This window comes from Aedes albopictus, chromosome 2, assembly GCF_035046485.1.
Source record: "Aedes albopictus strain Foshan chromosome 2, AalbF5, whole genome shotgun sequence".
NCBI classification, from domain to species: domain Eukaryota; kingdom Metazoa; phylum Arthropoda; class Insecta; order Diptera; family Culicidae; genus Aedes; species Aedes albopictus.
The window spans coordinates 50,442,374-50,462,806 of record NC_085137.1 but is presented as its reverse complement, the minus strand read 5'-3'; the positions used below and the strand labels follow the sequence as shown (position 1 = coordinate 50,462,806).

General features: G+C 37.7%; 1 protein-coding gene across 1 annotated transcript; it reads left to right on the top strand.

The window, feature by feature from the left end:
- Positions 1 to 6,018: 6,018 nt before the first annotated feature.
- LOC109421533 (cysteine protease ATG4B) lies at positions 6,019 to 11,896 on the top strand. Its single transcript, XM_019696051.3, has 5 exons — positions 6,019 to 6,518; positions 9,886 to 10,231; positions 10,301 to 10,380; positions 10,662 to 11,222; positions 11,286 to 11,896. The coding sequence occupies exons 1-5, from the start codon at positions 6,401 to 6,403 to the stop codon at positions 11,348 to 11,350; spliced, it is 1,170 nt and encodes a 389-aa protein (XP_019551596.2). The 5' UTR covers positions 6,019 to 6,400; the 3' UTR covers positions 11,351 to 11,896.
- Positions 11,897 to 20,433: the final 8,537 nt, after the last annotated feature.

Genomic DNA, 20,433 nt, shown 5'->3' with positions numbered 1-20,433 from the left:
GCAGTTTTCTGCATTTGAAACCACATCATTCCTACTTTCGACTGGATGCATAAAAAAATGTTTATTGAATATTTTCATGTCTTTTTTGCTTTACAATTGAATTTTAATCAACAAATCGAATCTCACTTGAGACTTTAATATTTCAACAACTAATTTTCCAATTGAGTTTAAACTTCACCAGAATGTTTATTACTCATGCTGCTGCAGCATGGCAAATTCTTATCTGATATTAAAAACGATATACCATATGTGAACAGTAATTTTATATATATTTTCAATTTCCAGGAATCGTAAAATCCACCTCATTTAACACCTGGCCGATTTTCTATAAATTAAAACTATTTTTATTCGATTCAAAAATCATTACTATAATGAAGAATGATGTACTAAAAAACGATGCAATGGTGGTTAAATTTGAACTACGCGTCTTCTTTTTATAGCCTTGTAAAGTTGTCCGTTTTATAAATTGAACAGTCCTTAACCCTCTCTTTCCCATGGTAGCACAGGTGATCCACTACTTTGCACTGTTCATACAAATACAGGATAAGTTAGATCATTCCTATTTTTTCGTCAGATGTTTGTATATGTTTAATGAACTATTATACCCAGTTTGGCCAAAATTTCTCTGCTCGTTTTTGTTCTGGAGCTAAATGATTAAGCGAAAGTCGGTATTTTTTTCTATTTCAATTCAAACAATATTTGAATATTCAATATTCCGAAACATGAACATTATTTTCAACGGAAAAAAATACTAGCATGCCCTACAGTATGTATATTAGCACGATAAAATACCGTTTCACAAACAAGTTGACGATAAAACACCAATTTTATGATGAAACATGTGGATCATCAGTGATCCATTGGGAACATAACGACATTTTTATCCTTCCTGATTTAACCTGTTCCTTGTTAGCATGTTTGTTTACATCATGCGCGTAACTACAGCGTATTTGGCCCCTCAGCCCCAATGCCATGCACGCTGGCTGTAGTGCATTACAAGCGAGCACGACATTGGAGCGGAGGGGCCAAATTCACTGTAGTTACGCGCATGGTTTACATTCAAGATATTTTCCATTATTAATAGGGTTCCATGTAAAAATGTCATTATTTCATATAATGTAATCTATTTAGCGCCGGCAGTAAGTCGTAGATGAATCCAGGAGGGTTTATATGGTACGAGGAGAGAATCCATAGATTCGAAGCGAATCATGTCCGAATAACTACTTATGATAACTGCAAGAAGTCCGACAAGTTTCATTAAGTTTTACAAAAGGGCTAGATAAGAATCTCGAGATGAATAGAAGATGTAATAGACGATTTATAAATATATAGTTTAAAAAAACTAATATACAAATAAAAAACAAAATTTTTATATGTGAATTCAGTGCATCCATCTTCCCAATGAATCACAGGTGATCCACCCAAAAAATCAAATTTTTCATTTCTAACGATATTTTGGAGTAAAACTATACATCTTTTGTTCTGATGATTTTTCCAGAAACCATTTTATCTATTTTAAAATGCCAAAAAACCTTGTGGGAAAGAAAGGGTTAAGCTGTTAGTACACAGTGTCAAATATTTGTCCAAAAAGAAACCAATGCTTGAACATCTTGTTTAACTCGATCGAATTTTCATTAGGGGGTGATACACAAATTATGTCACGCTAAAATCGACCTTTTTCAACACCCCTCCCCCCTATGTCACACTTTTTGTATGCATACATGGGACCTCACCAACTTTTGTATGGGTGAACACGTTCTGCAAAACCCCCTCCTCCCTTAAAGCGTGACGTAATTTGTGTACGGCCCCTAGTGTCAAACTGATGTTTTTTTTCTTGAGTTCTTTCCTTGTCAAATATTTGACCCTGTGTACTACAGACTTTAGAAATCTAATGTAAGGGCCTATATACTGTCTCCACTTGCATAACAGCCCCATCTTGGTGGGTTTCCTATTCATATGGGACTGTTATGCGATTGGGGCAGTAGGTAGGGTGGGGCGGGGCAAGATGGGTCACCTAAGGATGGATCACCATAACTTTGTAAATACAAATCGTATTGGTTTGTATTCGTCCGCTACTCTTTAATACACTAGTTAGCTATGCTAAAAGTCGATAAAAAGTTCATTAAATACAAAATATGCTGTTAAACAAGCAGTTTTAAAAAGTGATCGATTTTGCGCCGTGAAAAAAGTGCAGGGCAAGATGGGTCACCTTTTAAGTAATTCACATTTTCTCGACGAAACACGTCAAAATATAAGATTTGTTCCGCATTCACATATGCTCCATATCCATACTGAGTAAACAAGAGCTACTAGTAAACATTTTATAAATTTATTTGGAATATAAAAAACTTTACGATTTGAGTGGTCCTAAGGCGACTTAAAAATCGATGTTTTCACTAAAAAAATATCATAATTTTATGTTATAGTTTTGAGCGTTTATTCCGCTTGATTGAAGTCATTTATGAGATAGTCTTGTAATAAAAAATAAATAACTTTTGAATGCTCCAAAAATACGTTCAAAATTGAAGGTGACCCATCTTGCCCCGCCCCACCCTATAGCTAAGCGGTTAAGGAGGAAGCTAATCGGATGAGGAATTCGTTTCATCAATCCGTCCGATACGCCGTCCACACAAAATCCATATGTGTATCAGCATATAGATAACTCTCTTCAATAAATTCTATAGGGAGCAAGACATTTGGCATACAGTCATTTGGCATAGAGTTGTTTGGCATAAACACATTTAGTGTAACGGTCATTTGGCCAAATCGAAATGCACTCTTATTTATAATGACCATTATGCCAAACGACCATTATGACAAATGTCTTTATGCCTAAAGATGTTATGCCTAATTACTTTATGTCAAATAACCCAGATCCATTATTCTGCCCCTACTCGCATAATAGTCCCATATTTGCTGCGTTAACTATTCACACGGGACTGTTGCACGAATGGGAACAGTATTGACCAATCCAAATTCCTGTGTGGTAGTGGTTTGTATTCAGATTTCCCGTGTTAATCGATCTGTAAGAACTTTGTAAACATCTTTTGTTCTCACGTATATGGATAGGCTTGCAGTAGGTTTCGTGAGACTTTTTTTTGGACAACTCAATAGATTTTATGTATGATCCAGTGTGCAAATCGAGTAGGGTAGGATGGGACAAGATGGGATAAAGTGAACTTTATTGAAAGTGATCGCATTTTTTAAGTATCTCGGAGTAGTTCTAACACCCATAAACATGACAAGATTCAAAATTCACAATAAAGATTATTAATTTAGCTTAACAAAAAAGAAGTTTTATGGTCAGCTCAAACAGCAAGACGAGCGCCCCCACGGGGCAAGAAGAGCACTTCACTTAAATCTCATTATTTTAACTGTAAATTGGTCATGCAGTGCTTTATTAAGTAAATCTTGTATCAAAGCTATAGTATCACGAACTAAAATAATAAATTTTTCGCGATTATTAATCGTAGATTTCCAAAACATTATGGAAAATGACCCAAAAAATAATGAACAACTCTTAAATGGCTTAATTTATTAAATTTATGCATATACCTATGCGCAAACCTATGTTTTAGCATTATTGAGTGGATTACAATAATTTCAAAATGTTTCCTTTATTAAAATAAGGGGTGCTCATCTTGTTCCACAATAGGGAAATAATTTAAATCAAATAAATTATAATGATTTATTTTTGAAAATATTTTCTAATGTAAGCAAAAAGGTTTTGCAGGTGTCAGGCCATTCGGCCGAAGGTCATTAGGCCGAATGGTCATTAGGCCGAATGGTCATTAGGCCGAATGGTCATTAGGCCGAATGGTCATTAGGCCGAATGGTCATTAGGCCGAATGGTCATCAGGCCGAATGGTCATTGGGTCTTCTTCTTGCCGTTACGTCCCCACTGAGACAAAGCCTGCTTCTCAGCTTATTAACTGAGAGCTTCCTCTGCAAATGACCATTTTGCATGTGTGTATCGTGTGACAGGCACGAAGATACTTTATTGATGCTGAATCTACTGATATTTTACCCATGAATTTTTCCTTCTTTTAAATATAGGCTGTTCTTTCTAGTATCATTGCTGAAATAGTTTTTGGCGCTGAAACTGCTGATATTCAATTCATAAATTTTTCCTTCTTTAAAACATAGGCTATTCTTTCTAGTTCCATTGTTAAACTAGTTTTTGTCAAAAATTGTTGGAAAAGGTAAAAACAACGGCTAACTTTCAATTCGTCCTGATGACCATTCGGCCTAATGACCATTCGGCCTAATGACCTTCGGCCTAATGGCCTTCGGCCTAATGACCTTCGGCCTAATGACCCAGCATCGGTTTTGCAGTAAGCTAGTAGGATTGACTAATAACTAGAATTGTGGTAAAAAAATGTTCCTGACCTAAAAACCTTATTTTGTTCTGCTCATTTCTTTTAATAATATATGCTAATCACTATTGACTAATTCGATAATATTTTTCAATTCTTTCGTTATGAAGAATCTTTTATCAAGTTTACAAATTGGATGAACATTATGTTAACGAATTATAAAGTTGTATAAAGGAAATTTATCATAGAAGTAGTAAAGCAGAGGGGTGCTCATCTTGCCCCGTCTTACCCTATGTGTGGACAAATGAAGTGTATACATCAAATAAATGAATGTTTGCCAATAAGGCTGATACAAATTTTATTTTGACTTTTTGTCTCCCCCCCCCCCCCATCACAAATTTTTGGCTGGATTTTGCATTTTGAGGGGGCAGATAAAAAAATATTTATCAAAATTTCGGGTCTTGCTCAAAATTCTTTAACAAATCCGATGAGTTTTTAATATTTTTCAAATTAAATGCTTTATTATTTTTATCCCCCCCTCGACCAGTCAAAGAGTGGTGGGACAAAAAGTGAAATAAATATTTGTAACGGCCTAAATAAGAACGTGTGGAATTTTTGCAGCGTATGTTAAAGGACATTTTTCAAAAATCACTTTCAATCAATATAAGTAGTCGGATCGAAGTTTTTTTTATAATGATCTGGCAACGCTGCGTATAATCATCATCAGATGATTTTAGTGGCGTTCTAGTACCTCTCACAGTCGAGCCCGAAATAAGATGGAGCCTCTTACTTTAAACCCACCGTGATGATTTGGTTGTTTTTCGCTTGGTGGCGTATACCTATGACCTAACTACATTCAATAATTTATTTACAACGGATGCAATACAGTAGAATAACCACGATGCACTTGTCAGCTAAAACCTTTTAATACCGACAGTTTAGAACATAAGAAAATTTCCGTATAGGCCGTATGAATAAAGTTGAGTAAATACTCTTTACTAAATCTATGTGAAGCCGTGGAGCAAATCTCTGTGAAACTTCACAGAGATCTGAGTAAAGAGTATTTACTCAGCTTTATCCATATGGGGAAACTAAAGACTCACACCACAAACCAACACATGGCAAAGAACATCAGGTCAAATCGTGAAACGTCAACTAACTCCAGAAATCCGTGAGATCGTCATTTTTTATATTTCGAAAGCAGATTTCTTGTTCAAAGCATAAATGTGTGGCTTCATGGTCTTGCGGCTAGTGTAAAACTTATCTGAAATTTCGAATTTAAACATTAAAATTTTTATAAAGTACTTAGGGCCTGTCCATAAACTACGTAGACTCTTTAGGGAAAAACGCTCCCCTAATAAACCAATACCATACACGGACCGTAATGTAGACGGTTCAACAATACCGTATACTGTTCGAATTGTATCCCGAATGGGTGGTTAAGCACGTTTTATGGTTATCGTTTATGCGGGTCCATACAAATTCAAAAAAAAATTGTATGGGCAAAAGTCTACGAGGGGGGAAGGGGGTCTGAGGTGACCAAAACTGAGTTACGTAGTTTATGGATAGCGCCTTATAAATATCTGGTGCGACGGGCGATCAGGTGGGTAGAAACGTCTTATAGGAGACCCGACAGTACGTGTGGGGTGGGTGGCTGAAGGCGAAGGGGGTGCATCAATGACATCATCACTCGATGCGTCAAAAACACAAAACATCATCGTTCGTGAGGAGCAGGCAGGCAGTCAGCAGAACTGCGAGCTCAAAAATAACAACAAAATCTGTGAACAAAAGAAAGCTACCACTTTGGCAGATTCATTATAAAAATTCTCCTGTGGAAGAAAAAATCTACGACTTTTATTCGTTTTGGTGTGTGCAAGTCATTGAGCTGAAGTTTGTTTATCGTTCGAAATTGAAATTATGTCCCACAATTGGTGTTAAGTGACTGTGAAGCGAAAAAAAATACCTAGACCTTAGGTAGCTAGGTAGAAGACTGCTTGTGGTGAGGCTGCCTCTCGAAACTGTCGTCCCATATTGTGGCCCGAGCCAATGTTATCAGTAGTGGCAGAAAGTTTGGCCTAGCGATCATGGATTACATGTTGGATGCATACGTGGGCTACGACATTGGTTCCGTCGAACCGGATGATATTCCCAAAACCGAAGACGTCGTTTGGATCCTGGGCAAGAGCTACAATGCTACGGAAGGTAGGTGTTCTTCTACAAGGTCGATGAGATGGCCTTAGTTTTTTTTTTTTGGTAATCTGAAAACGTACACATTGATACTCACTCACTCATGCCATTTCATTGGAATGAAGTATTCAATGTAGCGCGTTTTAATACGCAGGAGAAATGGACTTTGTTAATGGTTTGCCCCAACCAAGAATTTCCAAACTTTAGATAGGTAGATACAGTTAACATGAAGTTCTGTTTTGTTCTGAAAAAAGTGAAATTTGCTCTATTAACTTAATTCAATAATTATGTATGTATATAAAGTACATAATACTTGTTTGAAAAACAAATAAGGCGGAAGTCAAACTTTTATCAGCTACCAAGATTTTTCATCCGTGATACCGGAATCGTACTCGAAAAAGCTAAAACTCGATGTTAGAACAGCTTAAAAATAATGAATTAACGAAAGTAAACCAGCTTGTAATTAAAAATTTCTATAATAGATACCCACATAATAACAATAATAAGGATTTTTACCCCACTGTTTAGATAATTAAGCCACTTAATTAATTAATTAAGTCCGATAGACTAGAAACCCACTTCCCAGAAAAGTTTTTGCGGAGATGTATCCTTCTTCTAAGATTTTTAGAAGACGCTAAAGTCTTCTTTAGCAGAAGAATTCTGGAAAATGGTTTTCTGGGAAATGGAATTCTAGGAAATGGTTGACCGAGGAGAACATTCGGCAGCACAACCAACGCTTTCGTTTGTTGCTTAATCGATTACGGATTCAATTTTGGCATTTCAATTTAGTTTTGCATTCAGAATCAGTCCTAAGAACTCGACTCGATCACTAGTAAAAAATTGTATCACTCCAAGCTGAAAAGCTTGTAGTTTGATCTTATTTCTTCTTGTAAAAGGGACAATAGTTACGGCTTTTGATAGATAGATGGTAAAGACCTCCTTAAAACACCATGAGCATGTAATAGTTTAGAGCCCCTTTGCATTCTCTCCGAAGCAATATCGCCATACTTTTCCTTCACTATAACGACTAGGCAAATCGTTTACAAAGCTCACAGCTTACAAAACCTTTTTCTATGAAGCGTCTACAACAATGGACCACATCTGTGGTGAGAGGACTTCTCCTTGAGAACAACCCTCGTTGCGTTTTCTGTTACTGACGAACTTCTCAGCTCAGAAATGATTTTCCATTTTACAAGTACAGTAGTATAAATCCAATGTATGATACATTGGGCAAAATTTTTGCTCTCATGGCATCAAATCTTGAGTTTCACTAGAAGTTTATGTAAGAACAAAATTTCGTTTCAGATTCTCTGATTCATTTGAATGATCATTTGCATTCGTAGTCTTGCAACTACAAGTACTGTTTATGCTTCCACATGTCAGTCCTATTCAAGCTCTTATTTTAGATTCCGTATTTCAGACAGGACTTCCGAGAACGAAGTCCAATCTTTTCTAAGATAATATAGTTTTAGACAACTGCTGTTAAAGGCCAGGGATGTTTTCGATCACCTGACAATCGTTTGACTCATTTGTCCATAACTCAGTTCAGAAGCCTAATATTGAAATGTTGTTTTCGGCAAAGTTATAGATTAGTGTTTTTCCTATAATTATCACCAAGGAAACTATATTCTAACTCTTATATATACGGCGCTAGAGCACTAGTACTACCTACTCATACTAAACGATCGCAAGTAGGGGTTAGTAGGGGTAGGTGGTACTAATACTTTTATGCCGTTAGAATATGGCGTTCTTGGTGATAATAATAAGAAAAACAGTAATCTACAACTTTGCCGAACACAACATTTCAATATTAGGCTTCTGAACTGAGTTATGGACAAATGAGTCAAATGATTGCCAGATGATCGAAAACATCCTTGGTTAAAGGAAGTGATACCTAATATGTACTTTCATTTACTTTTTCACAAAAAGGTTATAACTTTTGTGTTGATTTGATTGTAAATGAAAGAGATTTCCGAAGCCCATTCGGAAGACAGTTTATCTTCCTGGGATGCCTAAATGTATACGGTGTTAGAATTACCTACCCAACTTCAACTGAAGATCATGAGTTAATGATCAGATAGAGAAATGTATACCGATTTTGATAAGAACACTAACACTTATCGTACATCTTACCCTACATCAAGTTCAAACTGGTTAAGTCTCGAAACGTGACGTTTCTTAACGAGCAAGTGAACAACAAATTGAAGATCGTTAGTTTGCATTACATGGAAGTAGCTACATGCGGAACTCAACAACACATTCGATGTTACACGTACCGGAGTAACATCCGCCAAGAAAATCGATTGAATAATGCGAAGAGATGAAATAATTATTACGAGCGACGAAGAATTTAGAGATGAAGCAGTTCTGACCATTGGCGTAGCCAGCCTTATTTTTTTTCTTACTCTCCTAAACAAACACGAGAAAGAGAAGGATGGAAGATTTCGACGAAGTGTTTGTGCCTATTCCTAAGTAAGTTACTATTCTGACACTTATCACTATTGCAAGTCTACGGGAAATAATGGTCCAACACGTGTTGATGATGTTATAATTGTCACGTAGACTGAAGTAGAATTCTATTACTACAGAAAAACTTCACAATGACGAATTTTGGTAACATCAAGCCTTTTCTGGGTATTGAAAGCAGGAAGGGCCAGGAGTTGCCCTCCGTTGGTTCAACGTTAGTACATCCGGAAGCTAGCTGACCGATTCAACCTAAACCATGCGAAATCATTAATAACGTTCATAACGTCAACTCAAAAGTTTTGAAAAGTTAAATGGCATACTGTGCAGTATGCGAGTGGGACAGTACTAGTTCTTGATAATAAGCCTGTAAGACATGCTATTCAAAATTATGTAAATGGTTGTACAAGGAATGCAACAAATCTTCTAAAATCTTTCGTCAGGAATCAAACAAGCACCAGTAATTCGACTAGAAGACTTCTCAATAATTATACCTACGATTCATAAAGCATCGTAAAACAATAAGAATCCTAGATGTTAAGATATCGGGAGTTATTTACCACAAACCTTCCCAAGAACCCATTCCAACCTTCTAGTCAGAAATAGTAGATTTCTCCAGGGATCGCCCAAGTAATTTATTAAATGATCCGTAGAGACAATTGCCGAAGATTTCAGTTTGAGTAGAAATAAAATTCCACTAGAACTACGTGTTTTTTTTTTTGTTTGGTACTTTTCGTTCGAAATTGTTATTTTCAACACAGTTTCCATAGCTTTTGGCTTTATGTATGTATATAACATACCACTCATTTGGTTGAACGTAGAAAATCATCAGTATGAAACTTATGAGGGCACTGGTATAGTGGTACCAGTATCACACATTGTGAAAAAATATAATAAAACACATATTTTAACTCCCCAGACCTCGACACAATACGCCGAGATGTCCAGAGCCGTCTGTGGTGCACCTACAGAAGGGGCTTCGTACCGATCGGAGGCTCCCAGCTCACCACCGATAAAGGCTGGGGCTGTATGCTGCGCTGTGGTCAGATGGTTCTGGCACAGGCCCTAACCCAGCTGCACCTGGGGCGCAACTGGGTTTGGACACCGGAAAGCAACGACGAAACCTATCTGAAGATTGTGAACCGCTTCGAGGACAGTAAAGCAGCTCCCTTCTCGCTACACCAGATTGCCCTGACGGGAGAGTCTTCTGAGGAGAAACGGGTCGGCGAATGGTTCGGACCGAACACGGTGGCACAGGTTCTCAAGTGAGTATTTTTTTGTTCCAGAAGTTTAAATATGATATCTAAGTTACATGATCATGTGTTTGTTCTCAGGAAATTAGTGAAATTCGACGATTGGTGCGACATAGTGATTCACGTAGCACTCGACAATACTCTCGCCACAGATGAAGTCTGTAAGTATATCGATTATTTCGAATCCCACTCCCGACAAACTCATGAAATGTGAGTTCTCCTACTTCGCTAATTTCGTTGTCTTGTAAAATATCAAACATGGTACACCTATGATTTCAGTCAGTGGTAGTATAGCCTCAAGACTCAAATAAGCTATTGACATCGCTAGTAGATAGTCCGAGCTAGAATCTTAATTCTTGGCAACAGTGTTAAAGAAAATCTAACGAAGTGAACTTTTTACCTCTCATTGAACCACTTCAAACTAAACAATCCCATCTTCCAGTGGAACTCTGCGTGGATAGGTCTAATCCGGACAGCTGGAAGCCACTACTACTCATCATACCACTGCGACTGGGCCTTAGCGAAATCAATCCTATCTACGTCGATGGCCTCAAAAAATGCTTCGAGCTAGCCGGAAACTGCGGGATGATCGGCGGCCGTCCCAACCAAGCGCTCTATTTCATCGGGTACGTGGCCGATGAAGCCCTCTACCTAGATCCGCACACTGTTCAGCGGAGCGGCACGATCGGTTCCAAACGTGACCCGGACGAGAAGGACCTGGACGAAACGTTCCACCAGAAGTACGCCCGGCGGATCAACTTCAAGGGAATGGATCCCTCGCTGGCGGTGTGTTTCCTATGTGCTACCAGAAAAGACTTTGACGATCTGATCCGGAGCTTCAACGAGGATCTCAATGGCGGCGGTTGTCAACCGTTGTTCGAAGTGACCAAAACGAGACAGGCACCGTGGACCCCTACGCCGACGTCGTCGACGTCCTCGCGGAAAAACAGCGAACCGAACGAAACGTTCAACGAAATTTCCGCCACGGAAATTCAGAATGAAGGTAGTTGACGAAAAGTCAGGACTTCCAAAACCCCAAAACTCACCAAACGTTTACATTTTTTAGAATTCGAAGAGGTGGAAACCCGACAACTGGACGACTCGGACGAGGAGTTCGAAATCATCGCGTAACGGTTGGGATATAGTTGGGGCTTGTATAAAGTAGATCGGTTAGACTTTTACGAGATAGGCGCAGGCGACGCAAGCAAACGGTATCTTGATGACACCAGAATCTAGGTCGAATCGGCTATATGAATGTAAAGTGCTTTAAAACAATGGAAACAGTAACAAACGACATAGCTTGGTTTTAAGCAAACGCTGATTCGCTGTGTACGCAGATTTTGTTAGTTTGAATCGGTTTGTGGTAGCTTCTATTTTATGTGTTTTTTGTTCGTTTCACCACTATCACCTAGTTTGCTTCGGTAGAACAGGGATACTACAGTTTTCAATGCGATTATTTTCACAGTTTGACCTACAACAGTTTGTTCGATTATGACCTAGCTTCAAACCATATCCAAATTTTTACAATGTATTTAGTCACATTTTTATCATTATGTATAATGAAATATACAAATACTTCTCATTGGTTACAACTAATTTTGACTTGGATAATGAATACAATGATTTGTAGCAAAAAAAATGGAAATAAATGATCTTATTCTTTTCCACAAGCTTAAATGGGTGTTGTGTAATGTATTAATACATCTGTACTCCAGCAATTGAAAACAGGCTTGGTGGTCTAGTGGCTACCGCTTCTGATTCGTATGCAGATGGTTTATAATTTTTTATTTATCCACAGTTCCTTCAATAATTTCTCTAAGTGATTTTCCGACAGTTTCTTCCAGAATTTTTGCGAGGTTCTTGCAGAAATTCTTCTAGAGAGTTTTTCGATGTTTCTCTGGGATATCCTCGGGGATGTTTCGCTCAAAGTTTCTCCCAGGATTTCTCTTGGAGGTTTTTAGGGTTCCTCTCGAGATTTTCAAATAGATTTTTGAGGGGTAATCTCACAAGATTTCACCTGGATTCCTTCCGATATTTCTCCGGGAATTTCTTACGAGGAATTTATTAAGTTATCCCAGAAGACATTTAGGGCCCATATAGCCGAGGCGGTAAACGCACGGGTATTCAGCATGACCATGCTGAGGGTGACGGGTTCGATTTCCGGTCGGTCCAGGATCTTTTCGTAAAGGAAATTTTCTTGACTTCCTTGGGCATAGAGTATCTTCGTGCCTGCCACACGATATACACATACAAAATGGTCATTGGCAGAGGAAGCTCTCAGTTAATAACTGTGGAAGTGCTCATAGAACAAGCTGAGAAGCAGGCTTTGTCCCAGTGAGGACGTTACGCCAAGAAAAGGAGAGGAGGAGAAGACATTTAGAGAAAAATCTCTGCAAGAACTCATGGAGGAAGTATCGAAGAAATCCCAAAAATGAATATCCAGAGTTTTGAAACTATTTTCGGTAAGGATTTCGAGAAAATCTTTGGGAATAATACGAGGAAAAACCATAGTGCAAAAAGCGTGGGTATTATGCTTCCTTGCCTAATTTGATGCTGTTTGAGCAAAACTTTGGGCAACAGTGTTGTTGTTTTCTCCATTTCTTGCAACATAAACAACATAGTTATCTAAAGTTTTGCTCAAACAGCATGAAATTAGGCAAGGAATCATAATACCCACGCTTTTTGCACTATTTCATTGCAGAAACGGAGAATTAACCTTCTCACCATACTAAAATTCAGCTCATTACTACAATTCTAGTACTACACCGAACGTGCCCCATTTCACGATTTTTGAGAACATGGTCAATCAAATTCACCATATTCGAATCGTTATGTCTATATGCTATTTTTGTAAAGTGCCCACATTACCACCAAACATAACATCGTTTCCAAGTTCCGAATAAGCGTCGCGCCAATCGTTATTGTATTTTTCAAAGCTTTTTTTTGCGTGAGCCTTTTTCTATGCATTGTTAAAATATTGTGCTACGTACTTCAACTTTTGAAGTACAGTAGACGTTCGATAACTGCAACATGTTTACGTTTCACTTAACGAATAAAATTCAATAACTGCAAAAACTAGTAGATGTCATAGAACTGTCAGTTGCTGCAGAATGCAGCCAAGTTGACATTTCATTATGATGGATAGCGGTGCAATAACTGCAAAATTGTTGCACTTAGACCAAGCCCACCCGTGGGCTTCATACTACACACGCAACAGCACGTCGTTAACGATTTTTGATTTCGTTATCCACCCATTTTCGCACCGGTCGTTCGTTTCCATGTGAGTAAAATAATGATCGATCGCCTTTGCGCACCGGTGGTCTCTATTCTATCCGTACCATCGGTTTTTTGCACTTCTGTAAATCATCGCAATATTTTGTGTATTTCTATGGTGTTATTGCAAATCTTATTCAGTATAATAATCTGTGCTCATATTTTGAAAGAAGGAGGTTTGGATAAGACTGAAAACTGTTAGTAAAAAATGAACTCAAATAAATAATTCCCTTGAAGATTTGTACCAGTTTTGGTGCGTTTAAAGATATCATTTTCTCAATAATGTATGATTGTATTTAACCCTTATGTGGCCGACAGGGTACCCGGGTACTCAGCGCCCATTTAAAAAGCACGGTGTAGAAAAAAGCAAAAAAAAATTGTCGGACACATAACGGTTAATCCCGGAATTCAAGCAATCTTTTTTTTAAATTCTATGTTTGTTGATTACTGTATGACTTGTATGTTGAATTTTTATCTAAAATAATATCCATCTCTTCAATATCCATGTTGCCTTTCTCGCAAGAAATTTATCTGAATTTGAAATTATGACCATCTTTTTTAATAATTAGGTTTATTGGGGTCTCCAGTTAGCCTAGTGGTTAAGGCTATGGATCGCCAATCCGGAGACGGCGGGTTCGATTCCCGTTCCGGTCGGGAAAATTTCCTCGGCTCCCTGGGCAAAGTGTATCATTGTAGTTGCCACATAATGTACAAATTCATGCAATGGCAGGCAAAGAAAGCCCTTCAATTAATAACTGTGGAAGTACTCTAGGAACACTAATTTGAAGAGAGGCCAAGTTCCGATGCGAACGTCGAGCCATAAAGAAGAAGAAGAAGAAGTTTATTGAATAATTACATCCCTTGCATTTCCAACACATTTATAACGTAGTTGTCTCCTTCACAACTTCGCGTAGGTCAAGATTCTTGAATCCTGGTCATAGTAGAAGCTGTCTTCTAACAGTCTGCGATAAGTTTGCGCAACCTTTTTTCATTAACGTGTATTTTAACATCAGCTAATTCTATACTCAGTCACAACCTTTTAGTTACAAAGCATCAATCGGAAATCTTAATATATATTGCGATATTTTGGATGCTGGTATATGAATATTTTGTTGTAAGCAGATTCTATGCGCTTGAAGTAGACTGCGTATTTGTCAAAGTATATAATGAGCCCACTCTCCTTTTTGGCACTTCATACAACAATTGTTGTATTTTAACATCCAACACCTTGCTTTTTCTATAACGAGGAACCTACAATATTGCAGTCCTGCGCACCGCTTATTTTAATTGATGAAGCTTGGCAGCTGGACTACTTTTTTTTAATATTTTTATCGGTATGATTTAAGTTTGTTTTTACAAAATAAATATAACTGTAGTGTTTCTATGATATCTGAGTTGAGTTAGGTACAGTCAAGGCATCTTTGAAAAATCGTAACTACTCTTATCTCATCTCATACATACGCGGAATCACCCTGGAAAGCAATCGTGTTACTTTTCTTGTCAATACTGATGCTTGCAGCATATAAGAGATATGACACATGTATCAAAGCGGCCTGGTCTACTGCGTTGTATTTACGCGCAAAGATGATTCTTCGATATACTTGGAGTACAGCATATTTTATTTCGGCAAGGTACTTCTCGAATTTACAGGGGAGAAAGGGTGCGTGGACATATTGTACCAAACGATCCAGATTACATGTTGATGGATATGTTTTGAATATATGAAAATGTGTATAATAAAGCTATGCATAAATGTGTAATATTGGAAAGATCTCCCCAATTGTTGGGTTGTTTTTATAGATCTAATGTCGAATCTCCTATTCTGTATGATCGGTGTTATTCACACGGGGTCTTCGCAGATTTTTTTCTGCTTTGCTCTATTGTTTCTACAAGAGTGAAGTTACTTATTTCGCACACTTTCTTCCTAATGTCTCGTTTATTTAATTTATATTTTTAAATTTATATTTAATAAACCACCCACTGACGATCACCATTTTCAAAAACAGCAATCAAACCAAAACTCCTTTGCCGTTTTGAAATATACACGACAAAACGAAACGCGAGGCACAGCTCTTTCAACGCGGGGGATCTCATCCCGGAAAGTGAAGAAAGAAATACTTGTGGTCACTTATTACCGTCAAATAGTATCTTTTCGGGTTAGAAAATACGCACATCTTCTCATCGGAATCTGCGACGGATGACGATAATTTTGGAACTTGTCGGAACGAACTTCACGAGTTATTTGTTTGGACATTTTTCTAAATTTGCGAAACTAAACTGTAATTGCTGCGTAGAAACCCCGGCTCAAACATGTACGTGTTAAAATAGCAAAACTCACTGAATCACTATACATTTCTTCAAATATTAGTTTCGAAACGATCGGCCGAATCAAAAACTAAAGGTGCGATTATGAGCAATTGTAACTATTTTTAAGAGAAAATCAATACATTTTCGATATGCATGATTCTAAAATTGACGAAGAAGGGAAAACTTCATTCATAACATACTTAAGCAAAGCTTGTCAATTTAAACCTTATATTTTTCTGCGTTTGTATTGTCACTCTATCACAATTGTATGTCAGACAATTTGTTGTGTTATTCGTGTAACGATCTATGATATTAATTGGTTGAAAATTTCAAATATTTGTTGCAAACTAAAATAAATTCCTACCTATACAAAACAAGAAAATCATTCTCTAGAAACTATATACCGGGCAACAAATCCATACTCATGTTCTTTCGTCTCCTCTTTACGCTATCCAGAGAGCTAAACGCGAGACAGCGCACGAGCCTACGGATATAGACCGTAGTTTGCATGTCTCTAAATTCTAAGCCCCGTTACGAACCGTACGTAAACTTTTCGCTTTCGAGCCCTTCTTAGCAGCGACCGGTGCGGTTCGCGTCTTTGTTCGCGGCTCTACTTAACGTTAAAACGCTTGATTGAGCCCATGCGTGGGCTTGGTCTTAGCGGACTTAAAAAGCATTGCAGTTAAAGCGTTTGCACCGAGCGATCGTCTACTGTAGTCGTTCTTCTTTAGGAAGATCAAAATTATATTTTGCCTTGATATATTCAAATGCTTTTGTTGCATTGACTATATGAGATTTTTTTTAGATCTAAAGTAACACCGCAGACAAACAGACGTCCCACTGTACTCAGATCGTTTCCCTTTTTAACGTAATAAGCATTGGGCGATTATGTTTTCGTGGCGATGATTTTTATCGCATTTTGTTCCAAGTGATACGTCTGTTTGTCTGTGGAAACACGATGTTCCTATGTTCCATATTACCACAAACAATTATTTTCAGATTTGTTTACGTTTAATTAACTACTGTGCGATGTTCAGGTTGCTAGCGTTTAAGTTCAAAACAAACTTATGATTTGAAAATATTGCCCTCGTCTTTTAAATACAAGTAGGTATTTTTAGTAAAACAAATATATAAGATGTGGTTTTTCTTCCCCCGTTGGTAAATATGTATTCAAAATATAAACAAGATTTTCGTGAACAAAAGAAGCATTTCAGTCCAGATGAGTTAATACAGTTTGTGTATGGAATAGTTATTTATGCAACAAGTTGCAAAATGATGATTTTTTCAGCACGAGTCGTACATTTATCCAACAAGGCTTGCCGAGTTGGATAAATACGACGAGTGCTGAAAAAAATCGAGTTTTGCAACGAGTTGCATACAAAGTTTTTTGTAATTACGAAAAACACCCATTAAGTGCGATCTTTTCTAGCTACACAAACATGTATCAGTAGGAACCACGTGCGCGCGCTCATGCTTGTCGGCGTAGTTTTTTGTTTGATCAGGTAGGCTCTGGTGTAGTAGGCGTCACCAACAATCGAGCTCTCGTTGTCAAACAGTTGTGTGCCGGCAAAAGCAAATGCAGATTCAGCAGCTGCCTCTACACTTGATTTGTAGTTCGAATCCGAATTGAAATCGTCTTGATTCAGATTCAAGCTGCTCAGTAGATGTAGAGGCAGAGGCTGAATCTACGGAAGGCATTAAGGTAAGTAAAAAGTGCGTACGAGCAAAAGTGCCGAAAAGTGCTACTTTTCAGCACTCTTAAGAGTGCCGAAAAGTAGTACTTTTCGGCACACTTGCATTAGGGGTGAAAAGTAGGCCATTTCAGCATACTTCAGCCAACTGAAATGTTCTACTTTTCACAACGTAATTACAAAAAGATAATTTTCGGTCAGTTTTTACCCATTTTTAACATAAAAATAATTGAGTGTATAACATTTTAAAGACTTTATTTGACAATTAACAGTTCCACCTTTGAAGCACTGTTTAATTTGTACGACTTTTTTGTATGTGCTCGCATAATCAATGATCGTAATTAACAAAAAAAATATAGAAAAAATCCATTTTTCGGGCTTGTGTCAAAATAATGCTCATCCGCAGCTATCCGCAGCTGGATTCGCGTTCTGCAGATAGTATGGACCCCAAACTAAACTGTGGAGGCGGTCTCTTGAGACTGCTCGACCCTGCTTGTTAGATATAGACCAACTTAGGCAAAAAATGCTGTTTTTGTCAATAATTACCCATTTTTTACTCATTTAAATGTAACCCCAACAACACACCCATTTTAAAGTTCAGACAATAACATTTCCAACGGTGGATTAAATTCCAAAATTAAACCGTTTTTTCACTAAGAAAATTGTATTTGTTTAAAATGCATTTTTTCTACAATTTTCACTATTTTTCTAAGTCTGATATCTGTGGCGCAATGAGTTTCCATCGCAGAGGGCTAAAATTTTGGGAATCTAGGTTTGTGGCTTCGTGGTCGTGCGGCTAAGGTCACCAAGCCTTTAGTCGCATCGTGCTAAGGAGCGCGGGTTCGATTCCCGCCGCAGCTGTCAGGAAAAGTTTTCGGCTGTGCCACTGGGCGTTGCATGCTAGTCCGTTGTCTAGTGTCGTGCTTCCTTCAAAGAGCAAATAGCTCACTGGAAGCATTAAACGTGTCTGTGTCTTTTTTTTTTTTTTTTTGAACTATCTGGCTATCAAATGGTATATAAGACACGTCATTCAAAGCAAGTAAATTTTTCGATTTTTGGCCACCACTTTCCCCATAGTGCAATGCCGGAACGAATCTTCTGAGAGAAATACCGGGACAAACTCCGAGAGAAATTTCAGGTGAAACTTAAAAAAATCCCGTGAGAACTTTTAAGAAACATTCATGAAATCCAATATTGTAGAAATCCAGGGCGAAATTTTGAAGAAAGCACATTGAAATGTTTTTGAAGAAATTACAGGGGAAACTTGGGATGAAATCTCGGCAAGAACTCCTGCAGAAAATTCGTGGAAAACTTCTTAAGAAATCCTTGCAGGAGCTCTAGTAGAAATACCATAAATAACTCCTGCAGAAACTCTGAAAGCAATCTCAGGATCTCTACTGGAGAAGTCTCATGAGAAATACTGGAAGGAATCGCGAAAAATAGGCAAGAGGAATCCCGAGATAAACTTTAGGAGAAATTCTGTGCAAACACCTGCAATATATCTTGAGAGAAACTCTTGTGGAGATCTCGGAAATAATCATGAAAGAAACCCCGCGAAATTTTCTTTGGGCAAAACGCAGGAGGAACTTTGGGAAAATCCCACGGGACTCTGGGAGCAATACCGAAAAAAAAACCTCTGCATTTTTTTTTGTAGGATGCCCACGAAAAGCTCCAATAGGAATCGACTAAAATTCAGGAATCTCAAAAGATTCTCAAGGAAGAATTCGAATCTTGGAAAAACGTCAGTAAGCATCCGCAAGAATCACCGGAAGGACTTCATGAAAAGAATACCGAGCAAAATGACATGGAAAAATACGGAAGAAAACCTGGGAAGCATTCCAAGAGGTATTTCTAAAGAAGTCCAGAGAGAACCCCTAACGGAATTTCTGAAAAACATTCATGTAACGGTTTTTTCTAGATTAATTTCAAATACCAGATTCACATCAACAATGTAGTAAACTCTGTGGACTCTACATCTGAGTAAATTTAGAAGCAGTTAAGTTTACTACTTGTTATTCATTCAACCCAAAGTTTTTTTTTAACGGAGTAGAATTTCCCTGAGTATTCAGGATATACCCTGAGTATTCCAGGTTTCTCCTTGTTAAATAAAATTCCATGAAGTTTTCTGGTTTCCAGGATTTTCCAGGTAGTAGAAGCTTTGAGAATTTACACCAACTTTTTTAAGAAAGAAAGGACATCCAAATACTGTTGAACAGTAGAAATGGTCTCCCAAAATAATTCCATCATAAACACTACTAACATGTTCCTAAAAAAAACTCTCTTGAATTCCAGAATAAGCTGGTTTGTTATTACTATTGTTATAGAGTTTTGGCACTTCTCAGCAAAAAATGCTGGAAACTTTCACATACCTCGGGCAATCGGAATACCAAGCCATGAATAATAAGCAAAATTCCCCCAGAAATTGCACCAGAGGTACCTCAAGAAAATTCACAAGAAATTCCTCCATGAATTCCTTCAGAGATCCCTACGGAGATTTGTCTAGAAATTCCTCAAGAAGGCCGTCACTCCTCTAGAAATTTTTCTAAGAATTTCCCCAGGAGATTCTCTAAGATTTTTTTCTCTTGAAAACACTCCAGAAATTCCCCCAGGAATTACTCCAAAAGTGTTTCAAAGAATGCATCGGAAAATTTATCTAAGATTTGCCTTAAGAATTTTTCAAAGAATTTTTCCAGGAATTTATGCAAGAATTCCTCCAGGGTTTTTTCCAAGAAAGCCTCCAGAAATTAGTCCAGATATTAATGCAAGAGTTCATCAAGGAATAACTCCAAGAATTCCTTCAGGGATTCCTACACAAATTCCTCCATCAATTTCTCTAGGATTTGCTCTTAGAATTCCCCTAGTAGTGTCTCCAAGAAATTTTACATAAATTTCTCCATGAATTTCTCCAAAAAAGTTTCCGGAAAATATTAAGGACATTTCTCT

What these genes read in the sequence shown, in the direction of transcription:
- LOC109421533 (XM_019696051.3), top strand. Translation starts at nt 6,401, where the DNA reads ATGGATTACATGTTGGATGCATACGTGGGCTACGACATTGGTTCCGTC. An exon ending in ACGGTGGCACAGGTTCTCAA is followed by an intron (nt 10,232 to 10,300) that starts GTGAGTATTTTT and finishes GTTTGTTCTCAG; the next exon opens with GAAATTAGTGAAATTCGACG. An exon ending in CACGGAAATTCAGAATGAAG is followed by an intron (nt 11,223 to 11,285) that starts GTAGTTGACGAA and finishes TACATTTTTTAG; the next exon opens with AATTCGAAGAGGTGGAAACC.